General features: G+C 41.3%; 1 protein-coding gene across 2 annotated transcripts; it reads left to right on the top strand.

The window, feature by feature from the left end:
- The first annotated feature begins 240 nt into the window (after positions 1 to 240).
- Positions 241 to 12,508, top strand: LOC134542446 (uncharacterized). 2 transcript variants are annotated; one of them, XM_063386708.1, is made up of 4 exons: positions 241 to 408; positions 7,978 to 8,219; positions 10,099 to 10,341; positions 11,561 to 12,508. In XM_063386708.1, the coding sequence occupies exons 1-4, from the start codon at positions 363 to 365 to the stop codon at positions 12,278 to 12,280; spliced, it is 1,251 nt and encodes a 416-aa protein (XP_063242778.1). In that variant the 5' UTR covers positions 241 to 362; the 3' UTR covers positions 12,281 to 12,508. The 2 variants fall into 2 exon arrangements, with proteins under 2 accessions (XP_063242778.1, XP_063242779.1); XM_063386709.1 differs by lacking the exons at positions 241 to 408; positions 7,978 to 8,219 and adding an exon at positions 8,436 to 8,620.

Here is a 12,508-nt window from a genome sequence, read left to right as displayed (position 1 = left end):
ATTGTTCGTGATTATATTTAAACGAATTATTTTAATTAAAATTTGCTAAAAAAAAACTGTAAATAATATTTGAAAATTAAAAAAAAAAAGTATGCATTTTTTTCGTCAAAGTTTTCTTATGACGTTATCACGTGAAATTTAACGTCCGTGAACCGACTTTACAGACAACCTTCTTTTTTTTTAACTATTGGACTGTAGCAGCGAGTCTGTAGAGGACGCCGACGAGCAGACGGGCAGACGGGCGGTGATTGCTGGCGATTAGAGCGGCGGGCGCCCTCCTCCGGCGATAACCCCTCTCCCCCCCTCCAAGGGGTCGACCCCAGAGGGGCCCGCCGTCACTCCTCAGTGCTGTGGACCGCGCCATGCTGGGACTACTGCTGCTGGGGGCGCTGGCGGCGGCGCAGCAAGGTCTGTCTTGGCCGCCATCTTGTCAGCCGCTTCCGCGCCGCATGTTCAAGTGAAACTAACTTCTTTGCCGATGGGGAGCTACGATATTCGAGCATTACGAGAGGAATAGTTGGGGTGCGTGGTTGAGGGAACCAGCAGGGGAGCAGGCGGAAGTGACGCAGCATACTAGCATACTGCCGACCTCCGTAGCGTAGTCGGATGCACACCGGCTTACGGTGCGAGGGGGCCTTGGGTTCGAGTCCTGGGTGAGGCATGGGTGTGACATTTTCATGTTGATATTTGATCACCTAGGAATTGAAATTGATGATTGCGCTGAAACAAATTGAACCATTGGCCGTTTGGTGTAGAGCTGTAGGCCACGTAATTCATAATTCAAAAGTAAAAAAATTCAAAGTGCTAGCATATTTGCATGCTTGCACACTTGCATACTTGCATTTATATAGGTTTTTTTTTTTTTTTTTTTTTTTTTTTTTTTTTTTTTTTTTTTTTGGACATGCGACCTCAGGAGAAGGGAATTGTGTTTCCTATGCCTAATACTATAATAAGCAAGAAGTTTCACTGCTGACTCCAAGCACACTTTTTTTTGTATGACAGGATTTAGCTATGATTACTTGGAGTCAACACTTGTCAACTGGTGTGATTATCGCGATAGTTGTATTCGCACGAGGGAAATAATAAGTTATTTCCTCGCGGCGAATACAGACTAGATCCTGCTAGAGAATATGTGGTTGCAGCAAGGTGTAGAAGGTCTGGGAGGTGTGGATTGATACGCCAAAAATTAGGATTAATATTAGAATTATAGCAAAAAAACGATGAAAAATCGAAGATGGTGGGACCGAAACCCTCTTAAGGCTCTGTCACACCGTCAAATATGTCTCCAACTATATTTGATAATATAGTTGGAGGGGTAGTATTGGACGGTAAACGGCTTCCAATGTTCTCCTTCAATATTAAATTTGGACAAATCACGTCACACTAACAGTTTATTTTTTCCGTTTTAATCTTATTTTGAAATTTAAAAAAAAAGCATCACAGTGCTGGGTGGAATTTTTAAAACTTGTTATGCTATTCGAGCATTTGTAATTTATTTTAAAAACTCGCAATAATATTCGTTACATAGTAATAAAAATTAATGTCCAGTGAATTTTTTAAGTTAGAAAAACTTAGTTGTGCTATTTATTTCACATTGTTATTGTCGTTATTTTAGTTATTCCACTTTCATAACTTCTTTATTCGCCCATGTGTTCTTCGCAGTTGTTAAATATTCGTGTTGACGCTTAGGGGCGGTAAGGACGCTCGCTGCCGTATGTAGCGCCGTACAGGGCAACTGTGAGACTTGGAGGGTGACTACAACACTCACATGGCGGAGAAATGAAGGGAAAGCAGCAGCGCAAATCTGTAGGATTCGCAAAGGGGACCCGCGGTAATTTCCTAAACCTGGGAAGGGGGGGGGGGGGGCGTGGCGTTAACCGACACACGTCATCTCTGTGAACGGTGCTTGAAGTTGTGTACTGCCCGTATTTTGGCCTACATGCAAGCAATAACAGACAACTTGATAATATACGGAAAGTTTTCCATGAGACGTAGTTTTGACGTCAAAACCCGTCTCACAGTCACGCTTTTGCAAGCGCATGCGAGACCCTTCAGAGAGAAGCTTGTTAAGGGGGTGCCTCCTATTCTAGGTCAAGGTTTTATATTTACAGTGATTACAGATAAACTTGTAGACCTTTCCAATTGTTTAACTTGCATGAAATGAAAAATATATACAGAGCATACTTTTTGCATAATTAGCTGCTAAAGTAACATTTTTAACATTTTTGGGTTGTAAAAATAAGGAGAATTTAATTTAATACAGGACTGAAATTTTTTTAGGTTTAACTGCAATGCCACAGGCTACTTCAAGAAATGGTTTGAATTTCTTTCAAAAAATGATAATTAATTTTACCTGGCATTTCAAAATTCTCAAATTTGTTACGATTTTGACAGCCAAGAGACATGAAATGAGTTTTTGTTATAGAATTTCAATCCATATCATGAAATAGCCAGTGGCATTGCAGTTAAACCTAAAAAGTTTCAGTTCTGCAATGAATTAAATTCTCCTTATTCGTAAAATCCAAAAATGTTATAAATGTAACTTTGGCAGCTAATTGTGCAAAAAGTATGCGCTGTATATATTTTTCATTTCGTGAAAGTTAAGAAATTCAAAAAGTCTAAAAGTTGATCAGTGTTTAATACAAATATAAAATCATGACCTGAAATGGGAGGCATGGCAACCTCGAGCCCCTCTGTCCTTCCCCCCCCCCCCCCCTCACCCTTAAGGGGTCTACGAGAATGAGAGAAAGAAGTGCTTTCAAGAATATGCGCCGGATGTTTCACATTAAAAAAAAAAAGTGTTCTAAAAAAACCGTTTGAAAACCAAACACGGAGACAGAACCACTCCTGAGCAGTTTTACAAGGAAAAAAAAATTCTTTGGTTAATAGTAATGACGAGAATAATAAATAATAAATATGGCGTGTGAGGCAGTATCTATTAAGTATGGTTGTCTTCCAGTTAAAAAAACAAATTTGTTACAATATGAAAATACCCGTCCCGACATGTCAAATGGAACAGGTGTGGATCTCAAAATTATTTTAAGATACCGTGAATTTCAGAAAATTTTATTTGCTTGTTGACAGCAATGACAATCGAAAGTAGGTATATTCTAAAATGTTCAGAGTAAAGTCCCTGATGTAACGGGAATGTGCTGAATGCTGCTGCGGGTACCGTACAGGTCCCGACGTGTTTTTAGACTTCAGTGAATGTAGTGCTAGCGCTTGGACGACGCACGTACCTGGCATACAATAAAATAAATAGCTAGGTGATAACAAATAGCTTGATGCATGAAAAGCAACACCACCACACCTTAACGTTTTTTGCGTTCTCTCACTTCAGTATTATGTAATCATAAACAAAACTTTTTTTTTTACGTTTTCATCTATTAAATCGTGAGTCGAAGATAGAAATAAAACCGAAAATTCTTCCGATAAATCAGGTACATAGCGTCATTCTTACATGTCTGTACTAACGATTTAAATTAAATTAAAGGTGTAAACCAGATGTTTAACCAGAGGCTCTTATAGCCTAGAATATGTGTTCTTCGTTGCATCTGTCAAAAAAAAATATATATATTTTTTTAACCCAATTTAAGAACTTTGTCCGATATAGAATGTACCTAGCGTCATTCGTGCTTGTCTGTTCTATAGATTAAAATTTATATTGCAAACCATCGTACAGATTTATCCAATCTTTTTATAGTTACATTCATTTGAAGTAAATATTAATTGCGTTAGTAAAATGTATTTTTATTTACGCATGTTTTGACGTTTTCAGCCACACATGTTAATACCTAATGTATAAATTTTATTACGAAACTATTTGTTTTGGATATTTTGTGCAGTAATAATATCAAGTTCCTTTCATGATATTAAAGTATATTTTTATAAAAAAATATATAATATAAGTTTTATAGCTATAGAGTATGATGTCAACTAGAATGTACACCATGACCCACAATTTCAACGTTTGATAATCTCCACGTTTATTATCGGTTACATTTGGTCACTTCAGTGTACAATTAGACTGAAACGGTTAACCTGCGGTATTAAACTCAATTACTGGGGGAACTATCTTCCACTGCGCCTGCGTGCAGTTGGCACAGCTGATTGACGCGCGTCACAGGAGGCTGGTGTGACGTAACGTGTGACAGTCTGACAGTCTCATCGTGTTAGGGCCTTAACTGGTACGTCAAATAGTTTCTTGCCTTTATTTAAGACGTGTAAATACCAGCCAAACTGGAGTTTTTGAAACTATAAGCAGAACTGGACCGATGTCAACTGTCAGGTTGTCGAACTGTTCGTCACGTGTGTTGAAGACACTCCCATAGATAGACTCCTATTCCTACTATTCTACCAAGCCGATAGATACAGAAACAGCCCTCCCCCTCCAACACACAACATTTCTCGTACGCCAATAGGCAAATTGTCAACCCCTTCCCTCCCCCCCCCAACTACAACATGTTTTAGGAGGATCTATGTTATGGGGTGGAAATTCAGCTTTTCAGCCAATGAAAATACAAACCAAAACCAACGAAATATTATTAAAACTGAATAGTCACACATTTCATCACTTGAATGGAGACACGCGGCCTTGGACTAGTGCGCATCTCGCTTATACATACGTCACTGATAACGGGTAAACACGGGAAAAACATTGGTTTTCCTCTAAACTTGCAATGGTGAAATCCAAGCAAGTGTTTGTGCACAAATTCTCACTGATAAAACTCGAAAAGAAAATCAAAAGAAATACGGTCCGTTGTAGCCATATGGAGCCATGTCAAATACATATGTTGTGTTAACAACAAAATAATATCCACAATTTGGCTTGTTAGTGACAGAAATATGTTGCTGTCGCTAATAAATGGTTTTGTTTTAACTAAAAAATATATTTTCTGGGTTTGTACTGACAAATTATTCTTGTAGAAGTCACAAAACATTTTTACTTTCTACCATTATGGAATTATGTGTTTCAAAGTACGTAATTGCGATGTACAATCTGAGTTGCGACGATAGTGATTTTAGTGCAAGACAACATTTATTAGGTCTAGTTTTGCTTTTCATTGTGCAAAATGAATCGCTAAAAATGTGAAGGTAAAAATGTAACAAAAAATTATTTAATTTGCACCCAAGTTAAATCAGATGAAAAAATTACCTTTACCTATAAAAATAATAGCGTAAAGCGGGAGCTGAGAGCTGAGGAGACAGCCGCCATGTTGGATTCCGTATCATTTCACCTCAAAAACGAAGTATATTATAGCTCAAAATGTCATTGTCTTCAAAACACGTAAAATGACTAAATACTTCCTTTTTCCCGCACCAATTTCACTTTCTAAAGTGGGTATTAGGATCCGAAATCCTACAGAGGACATAATAATGTTACGCATTCTGATAACCCCTTCGACACGACTTTGTTTACATCCGCTGTATTTTCTGTTCTATTGGCGAGTCGTAAGCCAATTATGGCTTCGTGTGAGGAAGACAATAATCCGCCTTTATATCATTACTAGAGACCTGCAAAATTCGTGTTTTCGATGGCCTTCAGGATAGACTGCACATACCCCTGTACACTCGGGCAAATAACGCAAGTTCATTGGCTGCCGACTTGTAAGTCGTCTCAGCTGGTTTGTCTGTGATTCGATCCTTCTTTGGTTGAGGGTTTATAACTGGTTGAGATTCGTCCAGATGAACATTAAGCCAATAGCAAAATTATCTAAGAGGTATATGTGTTAGAATTCTAGCCTATCACCGAATGAATCCGCGAATTTTGCAGGTCTCTAATCATTACTAAAGCCACGGAAATTTCGCGGATTCATTTAGTTGCAAGCTAGAATGCAAACCTCCACACTGTCGCACTGTGTTCATGATTGGACCGCAGTTATCTGGACACGCCCCTCTACGACCGTGAGCCAACGATGTCCAGCTAGGAGAGAAGTAAGCGAATCAGGTAGTGCCAAATAACAAGGATAAAAATGTTCTCGCTAAGAAATCAACCAATGGGAAAGTAAACATGCGTCGAGCACACCTATAACTTTGAATTCTATCCTGAGGCCAGAGGAATCCGCGAAATTTCCGGGACTCTAATCATTACTCTATGGAGATGATCACCCATGCGAGAAACGGTGCGACGTGATCTTGCTCCGTTGCGCTCCCCTTCAGAAAAATGTAGTTAAGAGTCGGTTTGAATAATTCTTCCAAACGAATTCCATTGTGGAAAAAAAATTATGTTTTCTCAAAACACGTTGTTACAATTATTATTTTACAGAATATTCAAGCACGTCGAAGTAAATCTATAACGAAAAATCTTACAATCGAAGAGTTCAGGCGAATAAGAGTAAACACAAACCGGAGTCCTATTTTTAACGAATCACTAGAGTATTTTATATATGTTTACCAAACATTATTTGATATTACTTATAACAAACAACAACACAGAGGGCATTTTTTTTATTTTGACAGTTGCTGCTTTGTTCAATGAAACTTCCTCACTACCTATTTCAATAATTAAAAATACAGTAAAATATATAGCACTTAGGGCCGATCTTCCTCGGAAATTTTAGAATATTTACAGTAAATAGGTTTAGGAAGTCTACCGTAACGGCAATAAAACGAGCCTAACAAGGCCCTAATAATTTTCTCGAATGCACACGCACAGCGGGTGTGGGAAGCCTTCATTTCACAGACGAGAGAGCCAATCCCGAAGTTCCTCGAAGTTCATGCTCGCTTTTTTTTCCCGTATCTTTTTAATGTAGCTATCCTAACCAAATCAACCGTCCACAATAATTTAAAGTATTTATAATGTAGCTAACCTAACCTAATTGATCATTAGTATCCTTTTATCAACACCGCCATATTTATTTGCAACGAACAAAAAAAAAAAACCCGAAGATGCACGATCGGACGTTTGGCTCTCTCGTCTGTGAAATGAAGGCTTCCTCAGCGGGCGTATTCGCAGGCAGCGGGATGTTTCCGACGAACGCCGACGCCGTATCGACTCCCGTATCGACTCCCGTATCGACTCCCGTATCGACTGTGCGTGGCTTCGTGAACTGCCCTTTGGTCTCTCAGCGTCGGGGAACTCGCGCGACCTCTATCTCTGCCCGGCGCAACCACAGCGCGAGCGTATAACTACGTCTGATGCCGTCCGCCAGTTACTTCTCTGGTCACGATAAAATATGTATTTTATATGTGTAACATCTTAGCTCTCGGTTTGCGGCGTTTGGTAGGAGTAATTTCGTGAATGAAACGGAAGTAGCATTGAACGGAAATGTATAAAAATGGTGCTGCCATCTGTTGAGAAATTTTAAGTTACAAGCTAACTAAAAAAAAAAAAACACTTTGTTTTAAATTATATATATACTTTTTTGACGTGATAACGTCTTATAAATCGATGAAAGCCGGCTGCACGCACATAAAAGCATGACTCATTGTCACGTTCCGCCTGATCCGAGCGTGCATTTCCGGCCAACCTACGTGCGAGAAAATCTTCTATAATATAAAACAGGTTGAGGCGGGCTTTTTAAAAGCAGCAATTTAAAAAAAAATGATTTATTTGTCCTATTTCGTCATTTAAAATTAACAATTTATTGACATTGATTTGATTTCAGTTTATTTCTGTAACTAATTGTTCGTGATTGTATTCAAACAAATTATTTAAATTGAATTTGCAAAAAAAAAAAAAACTGTAAATAATATTTGAAAATTAAAAAAAAGTAGGACTATGCAATTGTTCGTCAATATTTTCTTATGGCGTTATCACGTCAAATTATCGTCCGTAAACATACTTTACAGACAACCCCCTATTTTAATTTTCTGAAGGATGGTTCCCGAATTGCTATTTTCTTCTCGGGAGGGCTGTTTCATAACTCCTCACCGGAATATAAGAGCCCCGCAGAGACTCTGGGACACGCAACAGAGCTGTAATGGAGTCCCCGCAAGGTTCCAGGAACAGACGGACGAGTGGCGGTGTGTGCGCAGGGCCGCCAACAGACGGCGCGGGGGCGGAGCGCAGGGTGAGCGACCAGGTGCGCGCAGTCATCGCGCACTACCGCAGCGCAGACCCGGTGGGCATGCCCGGGGTGCCCGTGGACGACCCCATGCCCATCCCGGACATGAGGCAGTCCTTCTCCTTCAACACCATGACCTTCAAGAACTCCAGCGTGCACGGCCTGTCCAAGTTCCGCGTCGACCACGTCGAAACCGACCTCACGGCCATGCAGGTGCCTTCCCTACCACGGGGTGGTTCCAACGGGTACACACCACAACGCCGAAATACCACAACGCCGAAATGACAAATTGACCACAAAGCCGACAGCTAGAAAACTGCTGTGTACCACAATGCCGAATTACCACAACGCCGAAAAATGTTATTGCAGGACTGCCACAAAGGACTAGGTTAGGTTAGGCTAGGCTAGGGCTGTATCCGAATACATAGGGATGCGTCCTTAGCACACACATCCCTACATCCCTTAGCAAATGCAGCCACAATGTAGAGGACGCATTTCTAATGGATGGATAGTATCCGAATACTTTTACTGCTAGCACCACCTGTTGACTGCCAGTCGTACTAATGTTTACGCAGCCATTTTGTGTAGGGATATCTACGAATATTCAGCAAAACGTAAATAATAAATACCTACCAATTAAAAAAATGATGTAACGTGTATGTTATACATGTTAGCGATCCAATTAAAATACATTTTATAAATTGTAAACTTTAAAAATACTTATGAGTTTTGAATTATCCTTTAAGTTTAAATTCGTATTTTTATTATATTTATTAACGTTTTAATTTGTCTCTGTTTTAGTTATCACTTTCGCTTATAATGTTTTAAACAAATCTTATGCTGAAAACTGAAGTAATTTTATACACAAACAAAATAAAACCCGATTCCGAAGCTAATGGATGTAGGGACGCGTTAGTGGATGCGAGTGTCGCATCCCTAGAAATCTCGAATTAGTGGATGCGTGAAGGGATGCATCGGCATCCCTTGTGAGAATTTGGATTCAACACAAAGATGGCCGCGTCCACTACGATGCACTTTTAGTGGATCCCTTAGCTAAGGGATCCATTAGGCCAGTATTCGGATACAGCCCAGGTTAAGTTAGGTCAGGTTATATTATGCTAGGTTAGGTTTGATTGTGGTATTTCGGCGTTAAGGTACATTTAAGAAAAACACACAAATTCATTCAGCTGTTATTTCGGCATTGTGGTACACAGCCGTTTTCTAGCTGTCGGCGTTGTGGTCAATTATGACATTCAGCGTTATGGTATTTCGGCGTTTTGGTAACGACCCGGTTTCAACAATAGCGGCTTTTCCATGAAATAAAAAAAAATTATAGAATTTAGAAAGTACCTAATGTTTTTCAACACTGCAGACTTTTTTTTTATTTACCCTGATAACAGAGTTTGAAAATTCCTACTGGATAGGGTACAAATCGAACAATGATCACTTGGAATGGAAAACCAATTAGGGTAGAAATTAAACCGTAATGTACCGGCATCAAACAATCCAATAGCGTAGCCTCGGCTACGCTATATTCCTAAGGGATCTCTGGAGAACTACGTGATCAAGTTGCAACTAGTATCAGGTGACAGTAAGGCGGCGACAACGATCAGGGAAATCTCTTGTGTAATACAGTCTCGGCTACGCTATTCAAGGACAATATGGCGACAGCTGCGTCACAGCACAGGCTAACTAATTGAACCTATAAACGGTAGTTCCTCAAAATCCAGGTAAGAATTTTCAAACATGGTGAATAGAGGAGCATCAGTAACAAAAAGTCTAGGAATTATGGACAAAGCGATTTTCTTACATCGTATTCCGAGGCACAATCAGAAACAAAATTCAGCCATACATATATTTATGGAACTATGTAGGTATATGTATCGCTTATCCATTAACTGTGCCCGGGCAACTTGTTTTCTGGGTTCAGTGTTTTATTTTTAACAGTGTTGTGTCAAACATTTTGGGTAGAGTTATTAAACTACATATAAATGGATACACACAATTTTCATGCACCAGTTTCACCACTTTCGGGTAACAACGCATGAGTTACTTATATAACCAATATAGGTATGTTGATTGTTGGCGACAGGTGACGGTGAAAGTGACCATCGACCTGCTGCAAATGAAGGGCCAGTACACGCTCTCGTCGCTGTTCACGCGCTCCAGCGGGGACTTCCTGGTGAACCTGACCACGGCCCACGTGATCGGCCACGGCAAGCTGCAGGTGCAGCGCAGCGGGCAGCTGCAGGCAGAGGACATCAACATGGACATAGTGGTCGAGGACATCTCGCTCGACTTCCAGAACCTCGGCTTCATGGGCAGCCTCATCCAGGCGAGTTCCCTGTTCTACCTCACGGTACCCGTGTGGCAGTTCGCACAATGGACCGGAAGTCGCGTGGAACCATGGTGCTGCCATCTGTGGCGGATGGCGCGAACTTAAGAACACAAGGCCAACTGTGGGCAGTATTCTAACATTCCTTGCCAAAAACCAGGTCCAAAGTCAAGATTCAGCCTTTATTCGATTATTGTTTTCTCTATTACCGGACCCTTTTCGTTATATGGTTTGAATTTCGCTCTGAAAATCGAATGATTTGATAGTCGACGTAGCTGCTCCGGTAGCGAATTCTAGCGGCAGGTGCGGAAGACTGCCATACTGGAAAACTACCATAATGACAGAATTTAGCCTGGTCTCTTCGAAAAAAGGTGAAAAAGTACCACAACGGAAAACTGCCATAGTAAATCGGAATTCTTCCATATTTTCTTACACCCTCCGTGGAATTAATACAGCAGCGTTGCTCTCGAAGTAGTGTATAGAATATTCGGTAGGTAGTGCTGTCTTCCCTCTAGCTGTTTCTCAGGTTAACTTGAAAGCCTACAGAGAGCACTTCTGACTGCCATAGTTGCAATCACAAATCACCGCATAGATAGTGTATTCTTATTACAACGATTTGTAAAAAAAAAAATTGTAGTTTTCCATTATGGCACTTTTCCTCCTCTTGTGACGGAGGTGACGGAAAATTACCACAATGGAAAACTGCAATACCTTAAAAGGACAAAGGGGAATTCTGCCAAAATTTCCTATACATTCTGCAAATTGAGGAAAATGGCCTTACACGTAAAATCTTAATGTAACTAGCTTTATTGAATTTACATTCCACACTGAAATAATTAAAATAATTGTAGATCATTATTTAATGAGTACAAATCTAACACTATCTTCAAGAGTTTTCTTATGTAATGTTTTCATTATTAGGGTGATAGAACACAAAAAACTCAGATATTAATATTTTTAATATCCACATTAAATTATTTAAAGTCAACAAAAAGTATTTTTTTAAGATGCTGAAATGTGAAGAAAATATTTTTTTTTGTTTTTCAGAAATAATATTTGTAGAAAATAAAAATCATGTGCCCATAAATATTTTTTTTTTGTCGAAAACTTCCAAAATACTACATAACAAAGGTATTGGTCAATAGTTTGTGACTAAAAATTAACTGTTGATAACATTGTCGCGACAGACAAGTGAAGAGTCGTTTCGTCTCTGTTCCAGGGCATCCTGAACTCGATCGGCACGTTCCTGTTCGACAGCATCAAGCCGTTCATCCTGCAGCAGGTGAACACCAACATCCGGGGCGAGGTGAACAGGAACCTGCTCGGCATCCCACAGAGGTTCCCCAACTCCATCCCGCCCCTGGACATGGCCATCGCCGAGGCGAGGCGGTACGTGCGGGACCAGGGCTACGACCCGTACCGCGTGGAGGACTACCACTACAGCAACCTGGTGTTCTCGGCGGACATCAGCCACGTGTGGCTGTCGGGGCTGGCGTCCTTCCACCGCGTGGGCGACGTGAGCGTGAACGTGACCAGGAGCCGGCTGCGCGTGGACCTGCACGTGGGGACGGGCGTGCTGGAGGGCCGGTGCCACTGGGAGGTGGGCCTGGGGGCGGTGCTCTCCCGGCCGGGCACCACCTCCTTCACCGTGGACTACCTCCAGGTCCGGGTCCTGGCCAGCCAGCCGCTGGACGTCAGGAACACCCCCGTGCTGGAGGACCTGCAGCTCGAGCTCGGCAACATCCAGATGCGCTTCGACGGCGCGGGCACCGCCGACTACGTGGTCGAGCTCGCCGTCAACGTGCTGCCCAACCTCCTCCGGTACCAGATCGTCAACGCGCTGGAGAAGCCGCTGAAGAAGCGGATACAGGAGGTGCTGGACTCGCTGGACATCGAGGAGATCCTGGAGGAGAAGCTTCCGCAGCTGGACAGGCTGTGACCTCGAGGAACCGGGTGGCACCAGGTGTGAACGAGTGCGACTCGCTGTGTGCAAGGAAGCACTCGGTGTTCTGTGGCAGGTGACGTTTACAGCTGCAGCTTTCAAGATCAATTGTGTCCGTTTCATTTGGCGATTGCGATCAGGGAGTCATCTGTCGCACGTTCACTGGATGAACATGTTTTGCTTGTTTGTATTGTAAGTATAAAATTACAGGCGACATGAATCTTT

The sequence above is a fragment of the Bacillus rossius genome (genome assembly GCF_032445375.1).
Source record: "Bacillus rossius redtenbacheri isolate Brsri chromosome 4 unlocalized genomic scaffold, Brsri_v3 Brsri_v3_scf4_2, whole genome shotgun sequence".
Classification (NCBI taxonomy): Eukaryota; Metazoa; Arthropoda; class Insecta; order Phasmatodea; family Bacillidae; genus Bacillus; species Bacillus rossius.
This window is presented reverse-complemented; position numbering and strand designations above follow the sequence as displayed.

What these genes read in the sequence shown, in the direction of transcription:
- LOC134542446 (XM_063386708.1), top strand. Translation starts at nt 363, where the DNA reads ATGCTGGGACTACTGCTGCTGGGGGCGCTGGCGGCGGCGCAGCAAG. An exon ending in GCTGGCGGCGGCGCAGCAAG is followed by an intron (nt 409 to 7,977) that starts GTCTGTCTTGGC and finishes GTGTGTGCGCAG; the next exon opens with GGCCGCCAACAGACGGCGCG. An exon ending in CCGACCTCACGGCCATGCAG is followed by an intron (nt 8,220 to 10,098) that starts GTGCCTTCCCTA and finishes TGTTGGCGACAG; the next exon opens with GTGACGGTGAAAGTGACCAT.